The 23481-nt window shown below is 39.9% G+C and overlaps 2 protein-coding genes and 1 pseudogene across 3 annotated transcripts in view; all 3 read right to left on the reverse strand.

Moving 5' to 3' along the window:
• Positions 1-626: 626 nt before the first annotated feature.
• LOC309709599 (tripartite motif-containing protein 16-like) lies at positions 627-4272 on the reverse strand (annotated as a pseudogene). Its single transcript has one exon. The product of its transcript is annotated as a tripartite motif-containing protein 16-like (transcript).
• Positions 4273-5250: 978 nt separating this feature from the next.
• On the reverse strand, positions 5251-8568 carry LOC309709601 (tripartite motif-containing protein 16-like). Its single transcript, XM_082538333.1, has one exon. The coding sequence runs from the start codon at positions 8001-8003 to the stop codon at positions 6465-6467; it is 1539 nt and encodes a 512-aa protein (XP_082394459.1). The 5' UTR covers positions 8004-8568; the 3' UTR covers positions 5251-6464.
• A 2476-nt stretch (positions 8569-11044) lies between these two features.
• Positions 11045-23481, reverse strand: part of atp8b1 (ATPase phospholipid transporting 8B1) — a 35538-nt gene continuing 23101 nt past the window's right edge. Inside the window, exons 8-30 of the mRNA XM_082538292.1 lie at positions 23078-23148; positions 22498-22580; positions 22229-22387; positions 21924-22012; positions 21406-21596; positions 21200-21284; positions 20728-20851; positions 20182-20225; positions 19872-20028; positions 19600-19788; positions 18546-18658; positions 18292-18456; positions 18031-18142; positions 17817-17892; positions 16172-16304; positions 15873-16001; positions 15627-15783; positions 15314-15537; positions 14587-14670; positions 14116-14361; positions 13784-13922; positions 13155-13285; positions 11045-12661 (exon numbers count right to left, since the gene is read on the reverse strand). Coding sequence (XP_082394418.1) covers positions 12425-12661; positions 13155-13285; positions 13784-13922; positions 14116-14361; positions 14587-14670; positions 15314-15537; positions 15627-15783; positions 15873-16001; positions 16172-16304; positions 17817-17892; positions 18031-18142; positions 18292-18456; positions 18546-18658; positions 19600-19788; positions 19872-20028; positions 20182-20225; positions 20728-20851; positions 21200-21284; positions 21406-21596; positions 21924-22012; positions 22229-22387; positions 22498-22580; positions 23078-23148 — 3138 coding nt within the window. The 3' untranslated portion in view covers positions 11045-12424. The remainder of the gene's footprint in view (positions 12662-13154; positions 13286-13783; positions 13923-14115; positions 14362-14586; positions 14671-15313; positions 15538-15626; positions 15784-15872; positions 16002-16171; positions 16305-17816; positions 17893-18030; positions 18143-18291; positions 18457-18545; positions 18659-19599; positions 19789-19871; positions 20029-20181; positions 20226-20727; positions 20852-21199; positions 21285-21405; positions 21597-21923; positions 22013-22228; positions 22388-22497; positions 22581-23077; positions 23149-23481) is intronic.

A 23481-nucleotide genomic window follows, 5' to 3' on the forward strand; every position in this document is an offset into this window, starting at 1 on the left:
CGTCTTTGTGTGTGTTCCTCTCGCTCTCTCTCTCTGTATATTCGGCCCTCACCTCGAGGCGAGTCGATCCTCTTACAGTAATACCATTGCCTAATCTCAGAGGCGTATCAGAGGGAGCTCAGAGCGCTCTGCACTAATAGGTTCACACAAATGGGATCTAGTCAAAAACCTCCCAATCCTCCTGCCACTGTAAATATGGAGAGCATTATCTGCGTCCGCCTGGAGGCCTCTGATGTGGAACTGATGCAGATTTGACAGAGAGACTGAGAGATAGCGGCCAAAAAAAGATGATTTAACATGCTGTTGACGTAGTTACAGCGGTAATTTGATTGGTTGTAGAGATGAATTGAATCAAATTTCAACTTTTAAAAGTCTGATGCAGCCTGGTCATTCATACAGGATTGTTCTCTCAACTTATTTGATACCTTTGAAGGCCAAAGCAAAGCTTTAATGTTGCGGTTGCTCTTTTTAAAAACTTTATTTTAAAGGTTGGTTGAACAGATTGTTTCTTTGAAAATATATACCAGGCATACAGCTGTAATAGTGCTTGTAATGCACTTTATAGTCTGCATTTATCATATCGTGGTAATAAAAGAATATGCACATAATGCAGCATTACAGTCACGATTAACCTCATTCCACAGTGTGTCTACAGCAAAACATTTTCTGTATTCCTTGCTGTAAAATCAGTTACACATTTTGTTATGTATTTCACTTATTTTTCCCTTGAATAAATGTAGGTTTCAGGCCAGTCAGTTGACTGTACTGATGATACAAGCATAGCATATCTGCTATCATAAATTTGTCAGTCTACTTCCCCTACAATTTTTAGTTTTTGTTTTGTTTTTTTAGTCACTGGCGCCTTCCTGAGGTGAGCTGTATTTATGACTCTGGAAATATTCAGTATGCATATTTTTTTGACATTACAAGCTTTAATTTTAAGGTAATTAGTTTTATTTTTATTTAAGTTTTCTAATCACAACATACTAAAGTTTTGCAGTCAATCATGTCTTACAGTGTACTGCAGCCGAAAACATCAGGCATGTACTTAAAACCCAAAGGAACACAGATAATTGCAGTTTTGCTTAAAAATTGCTGAAAATAAAAGCGTATACATTAAAACATTTTGGAATATGTGTCATAGATAAAAGATAAAGGAGACAATATAATGATATATAAAACATATAATGAACAGAAACAGAACCATTAAAAAAAGTGTTTTTGTTTTTTACCATAGACTGGAATGAAAAGGAGGCAAGAATCCTGTAACAACAACAACAACAACAACAACAACAATGGTAATAATATTAACAGGTAGATAAATAAAATTAGTAAAGTCAACTCTAGTTTGAAAGACATTAGCAGAATAAATAAATGAAGAAAACAATCAGAAAACGTCTATGCAGCAGTACAGCATTGAAGTTTTGTAAGTCTTATAAATAGTTTGTGTCCCCAGAAAACATCAGTTTTTATGTTTGTCACTATTGCAATTCTCATTTCAATTAAGATAAAAAAAAACAAAAAACAATAAACAACAAAAAATATATATATTTGAAGGTTGAACCTCTAATGGAGAAGTGATTGTGACTGGAAAATGTTGTGAAAGAATAATTTAATAACGTTATTGTCGTAGTTAAACATATACCAAACATGTCAAAGCTTGCAAAGTTAAACTACTACTAAAAAATCTTTAAACCTCTCAATCACAAAAAGATGCAGTAATATATGTGAAAATATTAATAATGCTGGCTGTTCTCACTGGTGGCGCTGATTCTTCACTGAAGTGAGAATTATAATGAAAGCAAAGCTGAGAGAGACAAATGCAGTCATGCAGTGACATCAAGAGGGTGCAAACAGTACTGCTCTATTTAAACGCAGACTGCTGCTTATTTCAGTGGTTGCACTCAGGTCAAGACACAAACATGCATTTATAAACCTTAAACACTGCTTTGTCAAAAGAAATATATGTACAAATCAATGAAATATGAACAAAATAATGTAAGATACCAAAAACGCATATCTCTCTTATAACTGCAGATATCGGTGACAGTGTCTTCCATGATGGCTATGACAAAGACCTTTATATCTTCCAATAGTTAGAATTAGTTAGAATGTTATTTAAAATGAAAACTCAGTCATACATGTGATTGGTGATGGTGATGTACCCTACTGCTTGCCCTGTGACAGACTTGCAGCTCTGAATGGACTGATGGATGAAATTCACATATTTAGGGAGTTTGTTATTCCTGTGTTTACATTTCAGTTTGACCAGAAATTTTCAGAGCTCTTTTTATTTTAGGGCACCATCATATTTGGAACTTAAATAAAGGAAATATAAAAGTGATTAGAAGTGTCATTTCAATTGAATCCAACCAAGCTGTATACAAATGCCCTTTCCCATTCTTGACAGTAAACTTTAATCAGTGTAATATTTTTAATTAGAGACGGAGAGCTGTGGAGCAGGGGGGCTAGCACTAGAAAATCACGTTTCTATGTTATCATATTTTACAGTTTACATCCAATTTATAAACTTCAAGATGACATAAGTGAGTGTGTTTAACAAAAACTTAATTAGTCCAAAATAAGAAACTAATCTTTACAATCTCATCTAATGACTGCGGTCTACTTGAGCTCAACTACAGATCCATAACCAACAAAAAATCCTGCATAGAGCGGCTGAGTGAATGTTGCCTGCACTCTGTGGAGGAGAGTCATGTCGTCAGAAACACTGTAGAAGGACAGAGTACCTGCACTGTGGTCCAGATACACTCCAATAGTGGAGGACTGACACGTGGAGATGTGAGTCCTGATATTGTCATGTCTAAATTCAAATTTATCTCTTATACTATATAGCGCCCAAGATGTGTCATCATTCCCAAATCCATAAACTGGTAGTCTGTTTGTGTTTGTGACTGCTACTGCAACAGTCCTAGACCACGTCACCTCCCAGTAACACTGGCCAGCACAATTAGGATCTCCTGAAAGAAAAAAAATGTCTCATTTTTTTTCTTTCAGGAGATCCTAATTGTGCTAACATCAGCAGGTTATTAAAAAAAATTTTGTTTGTGTACTATGTTTTTGTAGTGCTTTTTTCTTGCTAGCAGATAATAAAATCTCACTTTCTGTGTTTGGAACCAGTGTGATATGTTGTGAATAGTTTAAGAATTCCTCTCTAGTTGTGTGTTCTCTTTGTGACGGTGACTGATCACAGTCACTCACTGTTGCTGATAGCTTGGTCCATTGTCCTTTGAGTATGTCCTGCGTCTTTTCCCTGATTTCTGACAGAGAAGCTGTCACATCATCAAAGTTACACAGAGGGTGAATACTGATGCTGGGTGGCTTCTCACTGAAAGTCAAGCTTGGCTGTGAGGGATACTTTTGTAGAAAGGTGATGTAATCCTGCATGTGACAGAGTTGTTCCAACTCAGATTTCTTCTGTTGTAGATCAACAGTCTCCTGCTTCAACTTTTCTTGAATCTCTGTAAGTCGACTCACCTCCTTTTTTTGCTTAGATCTGATCTGCTGCTTTAAATCAGACCTTATTTTTTCTAGGAGGCAGATAAGCTCTGTGAAGATTATCTCACTGTCCCTTACAGCTTTATCTGCAGATTGACTGATGGGCTTCATTTTCTGCTGAAGAACCCACATGTGTTTATCTTGGTCCTTAATTCTCTGCTGGATTTTCTCCTGACACACCTCGAGCTCTCTCTGCTTCTCACTCATTTCTTTTGCAGCTGAAACTGTGTCGTGGCCTTTATGTTCATCCATGGAGCACAGATAACAGATACACTGCTGATCAGTGCGACAGAAAATCTTCATAGCTTCATTGTGATGAGAGCAGATATTGTCCTGAAGCTTCTGGGAGGGGTCCACCAGCTTGTGTTTCCTAAAGGCGGGGGATTCATAGTGAGGCTGGAGGTGCTGCTCACAGTAAGAGACCAGACACTGCAGACAGGACTTGACAGCTTTCAGCTTTCTCTCAGTGCAGACATCACAGCTCACATCTTCAGGTCCAGCATAGCGGTGAGTAGCAGGAGCAGTTTGTCCAGTCTTCTTCAGGTCCTCCACTAATTCTGCCAACATGGTGTTTTTCCCCAGAGCAGGCCTCGGTGCAAATGTCTGTCTGCACTGAGGACAGCTGTGGATGTTCTTCCGATCCTCTTCATCCCAGTGGTTTTGAATACAGTTCATACAGTAGTTGTGTCCACAGGGAATAGTTACCGGATCCTTCAGGAGATCCAAACAGATCGAACAGCAGAGTTTGTCCTGGTTTATCTGTCATTTCACCTCTGAGAATGCGATTGTGAAATAGTTTCACTTTCATCTTACCAGAAAAACAGGGCTGAGCTGCAGTTATTTCATTTCAGCTTCTAACACGCACTGACTGGCATGTCAGAGCACAGCATGCCGGTTACACTCATCTTTAAACTTGCAGATCTGTGATCAGGGCAGGAACAGAAAACACCTGAAATGAATGGGACTGACTTTTCTATATAACAGGAATGAGGGGGGAGGGGCTAATTCCTTCCTCATCAAACAAAGGTCAAAGTTTGTCAAGAGTGTGTGTTTGAGAGTAAGAGCACAATAAGCTTAGCAACTTAGCTTATCTGTGACTGAACTGCACCAATTTCATTGTATCATGAGTTAAAGGGGATTAAAGATTAGTCTTATGACTGAACAGATGCCACTTCCAAACTTATAGAACTAGCAGTTATTGTGTGGGTGAGGTACACTTGTACCTCACAATTCATTATTTTCACTTAAAATTTGCTATCCGCGATTTTGTTCACCAACACAATTAATTCATTCATTTATGCATCCATTCATTTTCAAAATATTAACATTTTACTTCATCTTTTAAATGTTATATCTTCTTCAAAGTGGCCTTTAAAAGTATAAGTTATATTATTATATTATCTGAAAGCAAACACTGAGCTAGAACTAGATGGCTCTGCAGTCCCATTGTCAATCACGTCCTTTATTTCAGCATTAAGATACTTTCTTCTCTCTGGACGAACCTGATAAAACATCTAATTGTCGAGGAATCCTCCACGTCTGTGTCATGTTGGATGTTTATTCATTTAATGTACATATTTAATGCCTTTAACTACTTAAATCACCTTCAAAGTTAATCAGGCCTTACCGATGCACATTTGCTCTCCTGCTGTTTTTAATTCACAGCTTTTACCCTCTCGAAACACTTTAATGAACATCAACAGGAACACAAACAGAAAAAAAAGATTATATGCATTCAAATAGTACAAATTTTATTTATGTTAAAGAAAACCAAATCCCTAGTCAGGTTTCCCACAGCAACAATAACTGTGCACTGTATATTATTTACATCAGCAGTATTTTCACAAACAAATAACTTTAAAACCTAAAGTTACATTAAATTGAGCAAACCTAATTTACTCAGTCTTAATGTTTTAGTACAGGTGTACCCCATGTTTTTGCAAAATGAGAACCCAATGTGGAAGAAAAGGCTGAAAAGAACAAAAAGAATAAGTATTTCCAGCACTCAGATGATGTGAATTACTAAAAAGATAAAAAGGCCCAAAAGTTATAAGCTAACTAGGAAAAACACCAGTGCAAATCAATCAATAAGAGCCAGGCAGACAATAATAATAGAGGGAAATTGTCCCGAGTATACAAATCAGAAATCCACAGGCAAGGTTTATGAAATATGAAATAATTAGAACGGAGAAAAGAAACACAAATCAGCAAAGCAAAAGCAAAAGCAGAAAAAGAAACACTGGAGAGAAGGGTAAGCATGAACACAAACAAATATTAGTTTACAAATGAGGAAACAAAACCCTGATTCACAGATATTAAGTAAACCCCAACACCCTAACAGATACAGTACCAATCATTGGTTTGGTCAAGTTTAATTATAATAATAATACATAAAACAAGCTTCTGCAAATTTGTTCTAAACAAGTAAATTTCCTAACAGAACATCAATGGTGGTAGAGAGATAGTTTAAAGGGAAATTTCTAATCATCTTGATCACTCATAAAGGTTCATTTGTGGTTTAATTTTCCTCTTAGTGGACTTTTGATTTATCCCAAACGTAGCATATTTGGTAGTAGGGATACTTTTCTGCACAGTATGGCATAAAAAGCTCCACATGTTGTTCTTTAGTAATGGGGTCATTTTTATACTCCTGGTATAAAACATGGAAAATAACTGAAAAAGAAAATTAAATAGTGTTCCCCACTATGACTGTATTCAACCTTTGACTGGTTCTGCAGCTATATATGTGGACAATAGCTGTGATAAATTATGTCAACACTAAGACATGTTCAAATAACATTTGAATGGCAACCAGCTGCTGACAGTATTATGGTGTAAAGCTTTTATTCTATCCTGGTAAAATCTACAATAAGAAACGACTGATTACAGTAGGTGCATCGTAAAATAACACTACACAGAGTGACACAGTTACTCTTTCTCCTGCCCATCTATTTGAGTTCACACAATTTCAGAGAATTACCACAACCATAAACACTGAGTCCAGCATAGAGCGGCTGACTGAATGTGGTCTGGACTCTGTGGAGGAGAGTCATGGTGTTAGAGATCCAGTAGAAAGACAGAACACCTGCACTGTGATCCAGGTACACTCCAATTCTAGCAGACCGAGGACCCGAGATGGTGTTGCTCATGCTGTTGTGAATAAATTCAACAGAATTTTCTAAAGCCCAAGATCTGTCATTGCATCCAAATTCACTTTCATCTCCTGTTCTGCTAATGTCCTTGTATGTGACTGCAACTGTAGCACTAGCTGGTCCCATCTCCACCTCCCAGTAGCAACGTCCAGTCAGGCTCTCTCTGCTCAGAACCTGCTGTCTTTGAGTGAATCTGTCTGGATGATCAGGATACAGCTGTTTTTTTATCGTCAATCTAGCTACTCTGTTGCCTTCAGATAATATCAGCTGTGGGTGTGCAGTGTTTAGATCCAGTGTGATTTGACGTGAATACTGCAAGAAGTCAGCTCTGGTCTTGGGTTCTGGCTCCGGTAGGAGTAAAAAATCCGCACTGGTCACTTTAAGTGAGATCTTGGTCCACTCAAGTTTAATAGTATTCTCGAGTTTCTTTCTGACCTCTGATACAGCTGCTGTTACTTCATCAAAGTAACACGGTGAGTGAATATTGATACTGGGCGAGTTTGTGGATTCACTTAGAGACGACAGAAGAGGGTAACTGTGTAGGAAGTGGATGTGATCTTGTGTGCATGACAGCTGTTCCAGCTCTGTCCCTTTCCTCTTCAGTTCAGCGAGCTCCTGCTGCAGCTTCTCCTGTAGCTCCCCGACTCTGTTCAACTCATTTTTCTGCTTAGATCTGATCTGCTGCTTCAGATTGGAGCTTCTTTTTTTGATGAGTGAAACAAGATCCTCGAAGACCTTCTCATTGTCTCTCACAGCTTTATCAGCAGACTGATTGATCGCCTCCACCTCCTGCTGAAGCACCTTCACGTCTTTCTCCTTTTCTTTAATTCTCTGCTGGATGTTTTGCTGACTCACCTCGAGCTCTCTCTGTTTCTCTTTCCTTTCTGTTGAAGCTGGGACTGTGTCGTGGCCTTTATGTTCAACCTTGGAGCACAGACAACAGATACACTGCTGATCAGTGCGGCAGAAAATCTTCATAGCTTCACTGTGATGAGAGCAGACATGGTCATCAAGCTTCTGGGAGGGGTCCACCAGCTTGTGTTTTTCAAAGGCAGGGGATTCATAGTGAGGCTGGAGGTGCTGCTCACAGTAAGAGACCCGACACTGCACACAGGACTTGACAGCTTTCAGCTTTGTGTCAGTGCAGAAATCACAGCTCACATCTTCAAGTTCAGAAGAAGCGCTGACTGAAGTCTTCTTCAGGTCCTCCACTGACTCTCCCAACATGGTGTTTTTCCCTAGAGCAGATCTCGGTGCAAAGGTCTGTCTCCACTGAGGACAGCTGTGGGTTTCCTTCTGATCCTCTTTATCCCAGTGGATTTGAATACAGTTCATACAGTAGCTGTGTCCACAGGGAATATTCACCGGATCCTTCGGGAGATCCAAACAGATCGAACAGCAGAGTTTGTCCTGGTTTCAGTGGGTTCCTCCCTGCGCCATTTCACCGGTCAGAGACTATGATTGTGAAATAGTTTCACTTTTGTCATACAAAGAAACAAAACTGACTCTCATTCCTTCTGTTCACATGCACTGAATGGGGTTTACGTGCACACCATGCTGGTCACACCCATCTGTAAACTTGTAGATCTAAGTATAGGAACAGGAAACATGTGGACCGAGTGGGAGTGTTTGTTTGGAAAGCAGGAAGCTTATTTCTCTGTGTTACAAAGATCAGTGTCCGTCTGAACTGAAACATCTGATCTGAGTGAAAGTGTGTGAAAGAAACAGATTAAAGACTCATGGACCATAACTTATTGCTTATTCAAGATTAACCTTCAATCTTGTTATTATTCGCACTTAAAAGCGATCATGTATGAATCTCTTCTTATTTCTCAAATCGGTTCATATATTTTATCCAAAAATCTTTGTACAATATTCCAAAATAACAAAGCTAAAGGATTTTTAATTAAGCTCTACATTAAAATGTTTTAAAGCAGGAATAAAAAGTGACTTTCCCGTTTACTTGTGTAAAATTTTAAAGACAAATATATGAATACAAATGTAAATAACCACCAAAAGATTTCATGAAGGTGAAACTGAGGACATTTCCCTCCTTAAATAATATCCTTTTCAAAAAATGATTGCATTGAATAAATGCATGTAACTATAGAGGCAATGAGTAATGGTAAGTATGTATGTGTATGTATGAAATGCCCAGCATGGGTGCTTGTAAAGGTTTGTGCAATATGTTGTAAAAAGAGGCATGTAACAAAAACATGTTGGCAACAGCCTCCCAGAGAGAGTGTGTGTGACAGATGATATACTCCCATCACTCCCACCTTACAGGTGCAGCTGGATACTTTAACAATCTAACCCAAAACACAAAGGTGACAATAGCAGTGCTACAAGGCCATCACACTCCCACCAATAAAAATATGGCTTAGCTAGCCATCTACAAAGCTGGTTTAAACTTTTGAACTTCCTTCATCTCAGCCCCATTTCTTCCTATAGAGGCATATGGAAGCAGAAAGAAGTTAACATTTTACCAAAAAATTGAAAAGAATAGTACCGAGACACAGCCCTCGATAGTGCATCAGCCAAAACATTGTGTGCACCTTTATATGTTGAACATCGAGATCATATGACTGAAGAAGGAGGCACCATCTCATAAGACGTTGGTTGGGATTCTGAAGAGAATGAGGGAATGTGAGGGGAGTGTGACCTGTGTAAACTACAACCTGCACCTACAGCTTGATGCATGCTCAATCACCCCAGTAAGAAAATCCCAAAAAGTTGAAAATGTATATTATCCCTTCAAATGATACTGCCTAAGGAAAGCATATGATGTAAACAGAACCTGTTCTGGCACTAAATCCTGTGGAACTGCATATTTAACAGTGTGTGAAGAAGACGCTGTTAAGCACACACGCAGGCTATATCCCAATTCAGGGTCTGCAGCCTTAAAGTACGCAGCCTTAACGGTTCACAAGGGCCGCGTACTCAAAGACCGCTAAGGCCGGAAGTGCGAGGCTTGTGAAATGGGACGGTCTAGCCTCCGTCGCGCTGCCCAGGTTGCCTAGCAACCATGATACTAACAGCTGGAAACGTTTCATACAGCTTTGTTTGACAGAAATGAAGGAGAACATAATTTGTTCATTTGTTTGTTTGTTTCTACATGCGCTTTGATCATTCTCTGTAAGATTAAGCTCAGCTAATGAACGGCGTATATTTTAAAGTAAAGGCTTTAAAACCAAGTTAGTACAAACGTCACTAATGTCACATAACTTTGCCGACATGTGGCCAACAGTAATGTTTAATGTTCTTCGTTATTAAACATTTGCACATAAATAAGTGACATAATATTCAGTACATACTTAAAGTTTTCTCGGGCGCCCCTCATCCGCCGTTTTTTTTTCGGAAAAATTGTCCACACCCACCGCCGCGCTATGCATTCTGGGATATGTTGGGCCACGACGAAGTCTACACCGCCACGTCCTTAAAATTCAGGGAAAAGGAGGACGCATTTGAGGGCCGCATTTCGAGCAGCCTTCGAATTGGGACAGCCTTCGTTGTGTTGCTGTAATGTAATCGGCCTTAAAATGCGGCCTTTAAGGCTGCAGACCCTGAATTGGGATACAGCTACACACACTCCATCCATTTCCAGGAACAAATAAGAGTCTATTAGATAGGAGTCAAACCATCTTATACTGACAGCATGGTCTAATCGCTGAGGTCTAGCAGGACGAGCACAGAGAGCACTATGATGAGCTCTGAAACTTTTCAAATAAGCCATTCATCTGAAGATGATCTGTTAGCTGTTTGACAACTACTCTTTCAAGAATCTTTGAGATGAGACGAAGGTTGGAGATGTATCGATAATTAGGTAAGAGCTGTGTCAACTGCTGGCTTCTCAAGTCATGGTTTAATTACGGCCTTTTAAAGGCCACAGGCCTTTAAAAGAGATTATTGCTTCTCAAACATGACCAATTAGTGGTAGGATTTCTTTGAGCACTTTTGAAGGGATGGGTTCTAACAGACGTGTTGACTGTCTGCGGGAAGTAATGGTTGAAGTTCACTCAGAAAGCTCAGTCAGAGAGACACTAAATAAATATCAGTGGTATTGAAGGTTGCTGTATGTAATGATAGATTTGTGAGATGATTATTATTTGATTTGTGAATAAATTCATTAAGTCATTACTAGTTAAGGTTAAAGGAAGACTCAGCTCAACAGAGCTTGGACTAAGAAGATTGCTTATACATTATCTCTCTTGTAAGAAAGCACTTCTGCCAGGAAGACACCTTCATTAGAACAAAGTTGAAGTACTGGCAGGAATCTGTTTTTGACCAGTTTGGGAGGGTGAGAGACTGCAGAAAAGAGGAGCATAGAGAAAACAAGAGGTAGGCAATACTCAAATTAAAATTTAAATAAAGACACATTTCAGATTGCTAAATGTGCCCTTGGCTTTTATTAACAACCACATGATAAAACACCATCATACATCAAAGACCATACTGCTGCTTTTACTTAACAGCAGTCCTGATCGACTATTCCATTCATTCAGGAATAAAAAGACATCATCTGTGGACAGTAACACTAGCATGAAAAAGATACAGTAACAGTCAGAACAGGAACTATCATCAGTCTTGGCTCCTCAATATTCTAAACCTGATTAGAGGACTGGAAAAAAAAACCTTTTCTTTGGGTTGATTGTAAACAAAATGAAACAAACATACACATACACACACATACCCACTCACACTAAGATAATTCTCCTGTTTGAACCTAAAGAACATGTAAGTTAACTTGGAATAATTTGTAAAAACAGAAAGGAACGTACAAACTAGTAAAAGTTAATCAAATGAAGATAAACCGACAAACCCTTGCTCTATTTCTGAAGTAAGCTCTGAAGATTGTTGGAGGAGGAAAGTGTGGTTTGTTTTTTTTAATGTAAGGCACCGAACAAAACAAGGATCCAACTTGGAAAGAGGTATTTAAAAGATTTCAAGCATGAAGTACCTTAATTTAGTGATTACTCTAAGTACACCTGGTTTGATGCTGCAGAGGAGAAAAGATCACCATTCACATCTCACTGTTAAATTAAGACACACTTTATAACATCTGACCACCCTGCATTGCCTAGCATAGTAACGTCCCACTATTATGTAGAATAAAATATTAAAAAGATGATGTCTTGACTTGTTTAACTTTAGCCCACTAGCTTAATGTGAAGGTAAATCTTTGGAGGTCAACGAATGGAAATCAAACTAACCGATGCTTTAGTCTGACTTAATGCAGTACAGATTAAATATTATTCTTATACTTTTAACGAAAACACTAATATGTCAAGTGTGCTGTAGACACAAGGCTAAAACTCAAAATCAAAATTATTATATTAGTGTTACAGTACAGAAAGACTTAGCAGGGATAAACTGACTAAAAATAAAACTCTTTTAAAATCCTGAGTTAAATAACATTGTCAGTCACACAGATGCTGCGTGACCTCAGACCTCATAATGACGGTCGTTTTCGGTGAGCTTTTTTCGCTTTAGTATTTCAACAAAGTTTGTGCATAGAGGTGCATCTGGAGGCGGGGAGTCTAGGTCACAGACAGGAGCGAAAAACAATTTAGAAGAGTTTCATTTAAGAAACTTCAGGAGAGCTCATTTTCTTTTATTCCCTTCTGGCATGCTCAGAATACCTTATAGGGAAAATGTTCTTAAACTGCAATAGAATAACTAAGTGCTCTTTGCACTCCCAAATATTTACAGCTCCCCCTACTGCAGTTTTGCTCCGTCTCAGACTCAGACCCGCCCCTTCAGATGTTTTCGGCCTCTCTCCGGGGAATCTCCCTGATGCTCTCTTGAGGTCCACCATGTGCCCGTGGGCGCCGTCGAAAGCTCTGCCCAGATGCAATAAGGTCAGCGTAGCCTTGGGCGTGAGAGAAGGCGTATGCAGATCGCCGGGAACGCCGGCCTCGCTGGAAGGGCGCTGGCTTTTTCTTATCGTCATCTTCCTTCAGCTCCATCTCGTATTTCTTTCTGTTTCTCTGGACCTAAAGGACGATTGGAAATAAGCCGGTAATATATGAAGCAGAAGGGTCCATGGAAATAAAGTAGAAAGTCATAATGGAAAGAAGAAATCAATTTTACTTCAAAAGATGGTCAGAATACAGCCTTAAAAGCAACTTGTAATTACAAAAGAGCGCTTGCATATTCTGCTATACAGCCGGCACCCTAATGATGCTGTGTAATTGTAATGTAAGAATGGTGGGTTAGGATAATCTATGCTACAGCCCTGCCATCAATGTTAGGAAATAAAGTTGTGGCCAGAATTAGTAAGTGATAATCATACATTTAAAGCAATGCATGAAAGAAACAAAAAAACAAAAAACAAAGCTATGTTGTTTTATGTTTATTAATATATTTATGTATGTCAAGCATCTTATTGCCCATCACCCAGGACTCCCCCACCTTCCCTGAGAGGGTTCAGGCTGATGGGTCAGAAAATGACCAGCAGGCTTGTTGCTGCACTGGCAGAGGTCTCACCTTGTCTCCTACAGAGGGCCAGATGGTTTTAGAGAGAAACTGGATGCAGATGACAGGCAGAAGGCTGATGCCCACAGTTAGGATGATGGTTAACCACAGGTACGGCTGGCGTAAAGCATTTGGTGCTACCCCTATAAACACAACATATAAATACACACACACATGTTAACAGAGAAATGAAGAATGAGGGGTTTATGTGGGGACCTTCAATACTTGGACATGATTCTCATTGGGTAAAATTATTAGTAGAAGGCTATTGCATTCATGCTAATGAAAATAAAAAGCCTTTTGTCAAAGCCTGACTTACTGACAACTTGTAGAGGATTTAGCAGTTAAAGAGACTTAACTTTTCTTGACAAACAGCTGTAAGGAGTGTCTACACTGAAAGCTACAAATGAATGATGAAGTTGCCTTAATGCAATTATTGTTTAATATATCAACAAGTAATTTGTCAGTGATATTGCAGCTTCAGCTGGCCAGAGATCCCCTAGGAGCGATTTAATCTGAAGCAGGCTTTAAATTGGAGGCCAACCAACACAGGAATTTTAGAATACGTCATCAACCCTTATTGGCTTTTTGAATAACAGTCAGACAAACCGCTTAAATTAGTGACGCTGTGGTCAACTAACCTGTGAAGGTGAAAACTGAGGGGAAGATGACATGGATCCCAGCACTGTGGATGTCAAACATGACCCCAAAGTAGATGGCTATGCTGCCCAGAACTGCAAAGCAGTTGACAAAAGTCCAGTAGGAGGTATCTAAGGAGATCTGACAAGACAGGAAGGAGAAAAGACAGACAGGATATTTTACATAAAAGCCATTACAAATATCAATATTCTTGAGTAGCTCCATATTTTGACAACATCAATACTTCAAATAAGTCACAAAATCCGAATTATAATTCCTAAAAGCAAAAACTGAAAATTTATGCACTGCACATGCTCAGAAATTTGTAACCAACCTGCAGATTCACGATAAAAATCAAGGACGAGGCAGCAACGACAGCAAAGGACTGATAGTCTGAGGGGGCTTCTCCGTCTTGCCCCATGGTTTGCAGGAAGGCTCCATAAGGTATGAAGAAGATGATGAGTGAGACGAAGATGCCGTGGAACAAGCTGATGAAAAAGTTTTTGTAGTTAAACAACGTCCCCTGCTGACCGGGAATGTAGAGTTTGGGGAATTTTAAACTCAGTCTGTCGTTGACATCCTACAACAGAGAAAGAAAGAGAAGGTTTCAAGAAATTTTAAGATTAAGAAAAAAATATCTACTGAAGAATGACTCAACTAAACTTTAACTCTGTCTTTGTGCCATGAAATTATGAGAAAATTATGAAGAAAAAAAAAAAGCTACCGGTATTCATAATTAGTTTTTACATTCATGCAGGATACAATAGCCCTCTTTTCTTTGGTCTACAACAAATTCAGCTTTTACCTGGTCAAGAAGTCCAACAAGTAGAACAGGCAAGCTGCTGTAAGCCAGATTGTAGAGTGTGATAAACCAGTCTTCAAAGGTGATCTGCGGGAAGGAAAAAACAATCATTTATCGTCTCTGTTGCTGTTCAGTATTATCTGTCACTGAGTGTGTACTTTAGAAGTAAAGCACCACAAATCTGCACTTCTCACTGCACAACCTAATCCAAAGCAATCATGCTACTTAGTGGGATGAGGAATTGAAGATGTAGGAGAGACGTCTGCAGTATCATAATCTTGTTCTTGCCTCTTGTGCGACTGGAGCATTCAGATGTATGCACCGTTAAAAGTATTCTTTTAGGTGTTGCTCAGTAAAAACCTTTGAAGGTTAACATTACGACCCCTTAGGCAAAAGGACCAAGGTACAAATTTAGACATTAAACCGAGAAGTTGATGTTGACTAATGGAAATTAGGTTGTGTGTGTGAAAGGCGTTTTCTGTGGATGTCTTCCAGCAGGAGAACATTTACTCTCTGCCATGTTTGAACATGGATTAAAAATTCTACAGAAATGAGCTTCAGTGTTTTGTGTGGGAGCTACTCACTACGTTTGCAATTTTCACAGGGTTAAAGTACATGTTATAATGGGCAAACTCCATGAAAAGTTAGTCTAATGATGGCTATGATACTACAAACATTCCCTTCTTTTCAGAATAAAATCAAAAGGGATGACTTTCACAGTGCTGCTGACCTGTGAGGAGTATCCGTTGAAAAAGGAGTACCAGAAGTGGACCAGAGTGAAGGCAAAGTTCTTGAAGAAGAAGAAACGCAGGAACTTGCACATTCGGATGTAAGACCAACGCCCGTGCACCAGCAGGAGGCGCTGCAGGTAACGGAACTGAGCAAAGGCGTAGTCGCTGGACATGACGGCCTGCATCCCCTCCTGACCGCTGATACCGACACCGATGTCTGCAGCTGGAGGGAGAGCGGACGGGGAGAAATCTTAGAGCAGATTCGTAGAATCTTACACACTTGGCGTGAGCACAGTTAGCTTGTGTCCTTACTTTTGATCATATTGACGTCGTTGGCTCCGTCTCCGATGGACAGTGTCACAGCCTTCTTGTACTTCTTCACCAAACTCACCACATTAGCCTTTTGTTTCGGTGTTACACGGCAGCAGATGACCGCCTCGCATTCACAAGCCATATCCACAAAGTCAATCTACCGGTAGAGAGAAACATTTCACTGGATTTAATATCATGAAGACAAAAATTCTTCTTAATCACAATAATCAAAGTTTTTTGTTAAACCTGTCTCATCTCTTTCTCCCAATCATCCATCGGCTGTCCGTCCTGAGGGTTGCTTGGAGGTTGACGCCTCTTTAGACGCAGACGACGCAGACGACGGCGTTTCTTCTTCTTTTCATACAGAATTTCATTCTGAAAAGAATAAAGAGAGTAGATTAGTATGTAAACCATGCAGGGAAACCGTATTAAAGGCAATATATTACATTTATCTTTAGACTATAACATTGGCTAGGCTTTTTAGTACTACCAATTCATCTTTTATAGTAGCTTTAATTTAGTTTTGGTTTTTGAAGAAAGCTCACCAGCCATCCTCCAGTGATGATGAGAGCATTTTTGTTTGATCCGGGAAAGAAAGGCTCGGCCGTTTTCTTTTTGCCTCGACGGTAAGCTTGAGGGTCATCCCTTCTGCTGGCCTGACGTCTGGTTAGCTTCTCACTGTAGACACACAATACAGGTGATAACAGTGCTCAATTGCAACACAGTTGGGCCATAAATAGTATAAAAGATGGTTGGAACACTTTAAATATGAATGGAAACAGAATGCAATGGTTTCATTTCACTGTTTTCTGATGTTTTGATGGCGATGTGTCCAATCATCAAGTTATTTTCTTTTTAACATGTAACTTGATGATGGAACACATCATCATCATCATCAAGTTACATGTTAAAAAGAAAATTTTACATCTGTGATGGGGACCAGGTGGTGGTCCCCATCTTTAAGAAGGGGGACCGGAGGGTGTGTTCCAACTACAGGGGGATCACACTCCTCAGCCTCCCTGGGAAAGTCTATGCCAGGGTGCTGGAAAGGAGAGTTCGTCCGCTAGTCGAACCTCACCTCACCTATGGCCACGAGCTGTGGGTAGTGACCGAAAGAACGAGATCGCGGATACAAGCGGCAGAAATGAGCTTCCTCCGAAGGGTGGCTGGCCTCTCCCTTAGAGATAGGGTGAGAAGTTCGGCCATCCGGGAGGGGCTCAGAGTAGAGCAGCTGCTGCTCCACATCGAAAGGAGCCAGCTGAGGTGGTTCGGGCATCTGACAAGGATGCCCCCTGGGCGCCTCCTGGGTGAGGTGTTCCAGGCATGTCCCACCGGGAGGAGGCCCCGGGGCAGACCCAGGACACGCTGGAGAGATTATATCTCTTGGCTGGCCTGGGAACGCCTTGGTGTTCCCCCGGATAAGCTGGAGGAGGTGGCTGGGGAGAGGGAGGTCTGGGCATCTTTGCTTAGGCTGCTGCCTCCGCGACCCAGCCTCGGATAAAGCGGATGAAGATGGATGGATGGATGGAAATTAATCTAACCTAAAATAAAATTAAAAATAAAAAAAAAATTAAAAAAAAAGAAGAGGCCCCTCTTCTGTGGAACCAGCTCCCAGTTTGGATTCGGGAGACAGACACTATCTCTACTTTTAAGATTAGACTTAAAACTTTACTTTTGCTAAAGCATACAGTTAGGGCTGGACCAGGTGACCCTGAATCCTCCCTTAGTTATGCTGCAATAGGTGTAGGCCGAGGATTCCCATGATGCATTGAGTCTTTCCTTTTCAATCACCTTTCTCACTCACTGTGTTAATAGACCTCTCTGCTGAATCACATTTGTTATTAATATCTGTCTCTCTTCCACAGCATGTCTTTATCCTGTCTTCCTTCTCTCACCCCAACCGCTTGCAGCAGATGGCTCCGCCCCTCCCTGAGCCTGGTTCTGCCAGAGGTTTCTTCCTGTTAAAAGGGAGTTTTTCCTCCCCACTGTCGCCAAAGTGCTTGCTCATAGGGGGTCATGTGATTGTCGGGTTTTTCTCTCCATGTATTATTGTGGGGTCTACCTTACAATATAAAGCACCTTCAGGCTACGATGTTGTGATTTGGCGCTATATAAATAAAACTGAATTTAATTGAGTCTGCAGGGACAGTCCGCCTTGGGATGTCGTTTGCAATGTTCTTGTCAACCTACTTGACATCATCTCCGTAGTGGATCTCCATGTCGTCTGTCAGAAGTGAACAGGAATATCCGATGTTCTCTGCCGTTTCTGGGGATAAATTATGAAGATTAAAACACGAGTTCAGATTCAATTCATCCAAATTGTTACTTTAACCAGCTCAGGCATGTCGCTGTTATTCATGTGATACAGGTGTTTTATTTCTTGTGCACTTTGGGGTGATGGTACCTTTCTTATCTCCAGTCAGGACCCAGATCTTGATGTCTGCTTTAGCCAGCTTGGCAATGGTTTCTGGAACTCCATCCTGTAGTTTATCCTCAATAGCCGTTGCTCCAATTAGCTAAATGCAAGAGAACTCGTTACTAGCTGTAACGGGAGCTTCTTGCTTTAAAATCCGATAGATTTTTAGCAGAAGAGATTTTTTAATTAAAACATTCAAATGAAGTCTACATGTATATAGAAACTAAAGCGTAGTCATTTCCCACTCACCATCAGGTTGTTCTCGATCTGCTCATACACAGCATCCAGGGCAGCTTCGCGGTCATTCATGGTCACCTGGGCCTCTTTGTGTCTCCTGGACCAGGCTTCGAACTCTTCAGCGCTGATGTCTTTGTAACACAAGCACAGTGTCCGCAAGGTCTCGTTGGCAAAGACCTGATAACATGAAAATGTTGACTTTGTTTACTCCTGAGAGAAAAAGACAGCATCTGGCATGCTGCAAATGAGATTAAACAATAGCTCACATCAAGAGCAGTCTGGGTGGTTTCCTTATGTTTGGAGCTGGGGGAGAGACGCTCGTAAATGACAGTGTCTGCTCCTTTACAGTAGAGACGAATACGGCCATCGGGAAACTTCACTAAAAAGACAGTACATAGAAAGATCAGCGGTAATTAGACAGAAGTCTCAGTGAGGTAAAAAGTCAAAAGTAGCAGGTCCAATCTGTCCAGTCTAAATAGCTTTGATAATATTGCTCTTATTTGTTTTAGTTATTTCTATAAAAAGACCGTAGTCATAGTGACGTTTGGAAACCTTTTTTGAAATTTGTAATTTTTGCCAGTTTGCAAAAAACAAAAACAAACAAACCCTGTTTTATTTTCTATTTCACTTTAAATTAAAAATAAGAATTTAGAGAAATAAAACTATGAATGAAACTATTGACTGAGACCATAAAGTCATCGGGAACCTGTTTGTTGAAATCAAAGATATAAGTAGGGTCATTTCCTTTAGATTTCTAAATGACCGCACTTCTTTTTGCATCCAGAGGTGCTGCCGCCTGCTGACAACTAGAAAGAAGGTGAGTCACAGGTTTCACTTTTTAGGCCCTGAAGCAATATGCCCATTTATATACAATCTATATTCCTTACACTATAAAAGGATGGCATGTGGTGCAGTAGCGACGGTTTTAGCAAGATCTGGATCCACGTCCAGGTCATGCAGCATCCACACATATTGAAATTACAGAATATGTTTAGGATTAACTACGTATGCATTTATATTAAAGATTGTCCAAAACAAGTAAAACTGTTCAAATACTTTTGAGTTCTGTGCCAGTTGTGCATTTTGAGTAGAAACATAATAAAATCCTTCCATGATTTAGTGAAGACTTGATTTATTCAGTTTTTAGGTGGCATTTCATCAGTTTTTCATTCATTGCGCATCCTTCAGTAACTTGGTACTTTGTTTTGTTTCTGTTTCAAAGTTTGATGGGTTTTTTTCCCTTGCAGCTTCATGTGTATGCAGATAACTGTACATCTAAAGAAGTATTTAAGGACATTATGTCAGGCTGTGTGCTCGTACAGATGATAGACATGCGCTTGCGGTCAGAGTTGAAGTCGAGAAGCGCCAACATTTCGTAGGTCATCTCCTGATCCATCTCCCTGATGGTCATGGTGTCCTGCGTACGAGACAGAAACACGTAACCAAAGTTCCTGGCAGCCGTGACCAGGGCGCCCTCATCAGGAGACGCTGCCTGGTATACGAGATCATCTGAGAGGACAGTACAAAAGCAGATGTCAGTACCTGCAGTCTTCTTTTTAAATAGGACCTATATTATGTGACTGTAGGATTACCGTCTTTGTGCTCCACCATGACGGTGTGGCAGAGGGAGAGCAGTTTGAAGAACTCCATGGCATCTTTATCCTTCTTGGATCGGACATGGGCAACCAGGGAATGATCTATGAACTGGAACTTCTTATCAGCATAGCGGTTCCAGCTCCAGTCCACCAGCTGACATAAAATAGAAAAAGGTTTTATGACTTTCCATTTTCCTGGGTTTATAGGGTTTTTTGGGGACCATTTTTACAGATTGCTGAAGATCGAACTGACATTTAATTTGTTTCTACTCATGAAAATTCTTTCAACTCATTATTTAGATTTTACCTTTCCTCGTTCCAGTGACACACCCTCAGCAGTAGTTGGATCACCTGTGGGGAAAAAAACCAAAGACAACCCCCCACAAAACAAACTTTTAATGCCAAAATTACAAATCCACAGTACAGCAACTGTCAAAAAACAAAAAACACACTGAAAGACAGGAATGAGAGGTTTTAAATAGAGTTGATACAGGACCCAACAATTTACTTAACATATTTTCCTAGATTCATGTATTTGTTTCATTTTCTGCTTTAATTTGCATTTGATTCGATCTTTTAACTCCCTCAAAGCTGTGCCACAGGCCACTGATCAGGAAACTGCTGCTTTTCTTTTGTTACCATTAATCAAAAACATGTATTTGGCACAAACTTCATTGCCGGTAGTTATGTGCCATTATTACCTGTGTAGCTTAAAGTTTGGGTAACTTTAAGCTAAAAACCAACACCGGAACATCACAGGTGGCTTTTCTTTTTGGGGGGGGGGGGGGGGTATGTAAAACTCCCATTCCTGAATCTTATTTTTTCCTTGTGTGAAACAAAAACTCCTCAGTACCATAATTGCGTCCAGCGATGGTGCACTTCTTGAACTGCATGATATTCTGCGTCAGAGTTCCTGTCTTGTCGGAGAAGATGTACTGGATCTGACCCAGCTCCTCATTCAGGGTGGTGGTCCGAGCCTGCAGACAGTTAAAGGAGTTTATGCAGCAGAGCTGTAGTGATCAACTGAGGGTGGAAAATCTGCCATTTTCACAAAATAATCTCCAATTAAAAAGGTCTGGTTTACCACAAAACAGCATATATTCTTCATTTATGTCATATGATTTTGGTTTGGTACAAAAAAAACGAAACACTCCCACAAATACTCTTCGCCTGTTTAAACGTCATTATATTCTTGAATACCGGAAATGGCCATTTAATTGAGGGGCAACACTCACAGGCCTTCAACAACATACAGCATAAAAGTGCGGTGAAAAAAATCAGTTAAAAAAGATAATTGAAAAACAAACATGCAAGTGTTAATGTACCTTAGCTGGGGTGTCTTTTTCTGCAAAATACATCTGCAGGTCCCAGTTGATGAACTTACTCTGGCCCAAGCGAATCACCTCCACGCTGTAGACAAAGCACAAAAACTTTTATTTGGTGTACTGTTGAACACACACACAAATCTGAAAGTGAGCACAAAACGCATTAATATAATTGTTTTCACTTAATTTTGTCTGGCTTTATGTACCTGACATAGAGCGAAATGGGCACCATGGTGTTGAGAACGATGATGTATCCCCAGAAGCTAAGGAAGCCTCTGTAGCCGGGGGTCTGATCTTTGCCATCGAACAGATACCAGGCCTTGGTGCCGATAGCCTCATACCAGTATGTGTGACCAATAGCCAAACCCGCGGACACCAGGATAAGCAGTGCAAAGATCTATGGTGAGGAGTAACAGAGAGACACCAAATAGCTGTTGAGAAGACTTCATATACTACTTGTATGGCTTGACTTACTTATTGCAAATGTATTGTTTAAGTGTCAGTGCAAGAAATTTGGGGGGGGGGACCTCAAAACATATTCAGAAAAAGCAAACATCATCAATAGCATATTTGCATCACTTAAACAGAAGCCTTCAGGAAGATTGGGCCTACACATTCAGTCATACAGGCCAACATTTACCTCAGTCTGTGGCGAGGAGGTGCATCAGATAATAGATATGAAAATAAATATACACTGTGTGTTAAAATGGTGATTGAAGCTTACTGTGTAAACCATGTAGTTCATCAGTTCATCAATTTTGGTCCTCTTGAACCTCGTCTTGCCACCATTTTTCATGATTTTGGTATCACCTCCTACAACAAGAAGTCAGTAAAATACGTTCATTATTTTAACCTTTACAATCAAATTAACCAAACTTTTGAAATACCAATGTTTTAAGAAGAGGAACTGCCACACAAGAAAGTACAATCTGGTATTGAGTTAGAAACAAAAACCAATAACACACACATTTATATTTAATTATTTATATACTTTTTAAACAAACAACAACAACAACAACAAACACACACCTGCAAAGATGACCAGCCCATGACACCAGTCAGTGTTTCTTATCTTGCAACCTCGGAGCAGCATGTTGTCCAGTTCCAAAGGGTAGCGCTCCCTGTCCCACAGCATCATCCCCGTAAACTTGTCAAGACGGTTGTTTGGCTCCTCGCACTCGATCAGGGCTACGGGACAGAAAAAAAGGCGTTGGTTCAGAGAAATAAAATAAGAAATAGCTTGTTTCTGTAAGCATGATTCAAACTGAATGAGTGTGTTGTGGTGATCCAGTTCTTACCATTGAAGTCAGCGAGCTGATGATCCTCCTGAAGTCTTTCATCAGTCACTCGAAGTCCCATCCTAAACTTGAGGTTGGTTTCGCTGCAACGGGAAAACAATATATACACAAAGACCTGAGAACTGATTCCAACCCCGTCTGGGAGAATGATTAAAAACAAAGAAAAATCCCCAGATCATTTCTTTGTTTTTGCAAAAAATAAATAAATGATTATGATCTTGTTTGTATCACTTTCTATTTCATTTCATTTCTATTCCCATTCACTGTAAACACGTTCTATTGGAGGATCTAACTGCACCACATATACAAGTATCTGTTTGATTTAAAGGTGTTCCCTCTTAAAAGCAGAACGCGTTCACACACCAGAGCAAAGACTGTTTGGTTCTTAGAAAAGGCTTTTCAAATTTGCTCTTCTCTTCTCAGTTAGTAATTTGTTGACTGAACACTTGGGAAAAAGACTGATTAAATAGAAATTCCTCAAACACAGTACTCTACTCCAACAGTCCATTGCATCGTTTGTACAGTTTAACCTAATATATGGTGATAGCACAGTACATGGCGTTTTCCCCCTCTTTCTTACCCGTCGAGTTCAGCTGTTTCAACATAACACAGGCTGTTTGGGTTGGAGCTGGACAACAGCAGGAGGTCAGCCTACAGAGTGAAAAATATATATATAAAATATCTGAAAATATAAACATTTGAGTTTTCAAATTTATAAAGCACTCAAAGGATTCAAGGCACACATCTGCGATTTCTTAAGACTTTCGCTTTTGCTCAAAACTAAATGATCAATCAGCTAATATTTTAAGTTCTGGATTATGCAATGCTGTATCATTTTATTCAGCTCATTTCTTTATACCTAGCAGATGTGGATACATTTTAATCCAAATACATTTGATGAGTGGAGTGCCTCCAGGATCGATCAGGAGTCCCTTTTAAGTAAAGTATAAAGAAAATGACTATACACTGAAGATTATATTTTTG

This window comes from Aulonocara stuartgranti (genome assembly GCF_965226115.1).
Source record: "Aulonocara stuartgranti genome assembly, chromosome: 7".
Lineage (NCBI taxonomy): Eukaryota > Metazoa > Chordata > Actinopteri > Cichliformes > Cichlidae > Aulonocara > Aulonocara stuartgranti.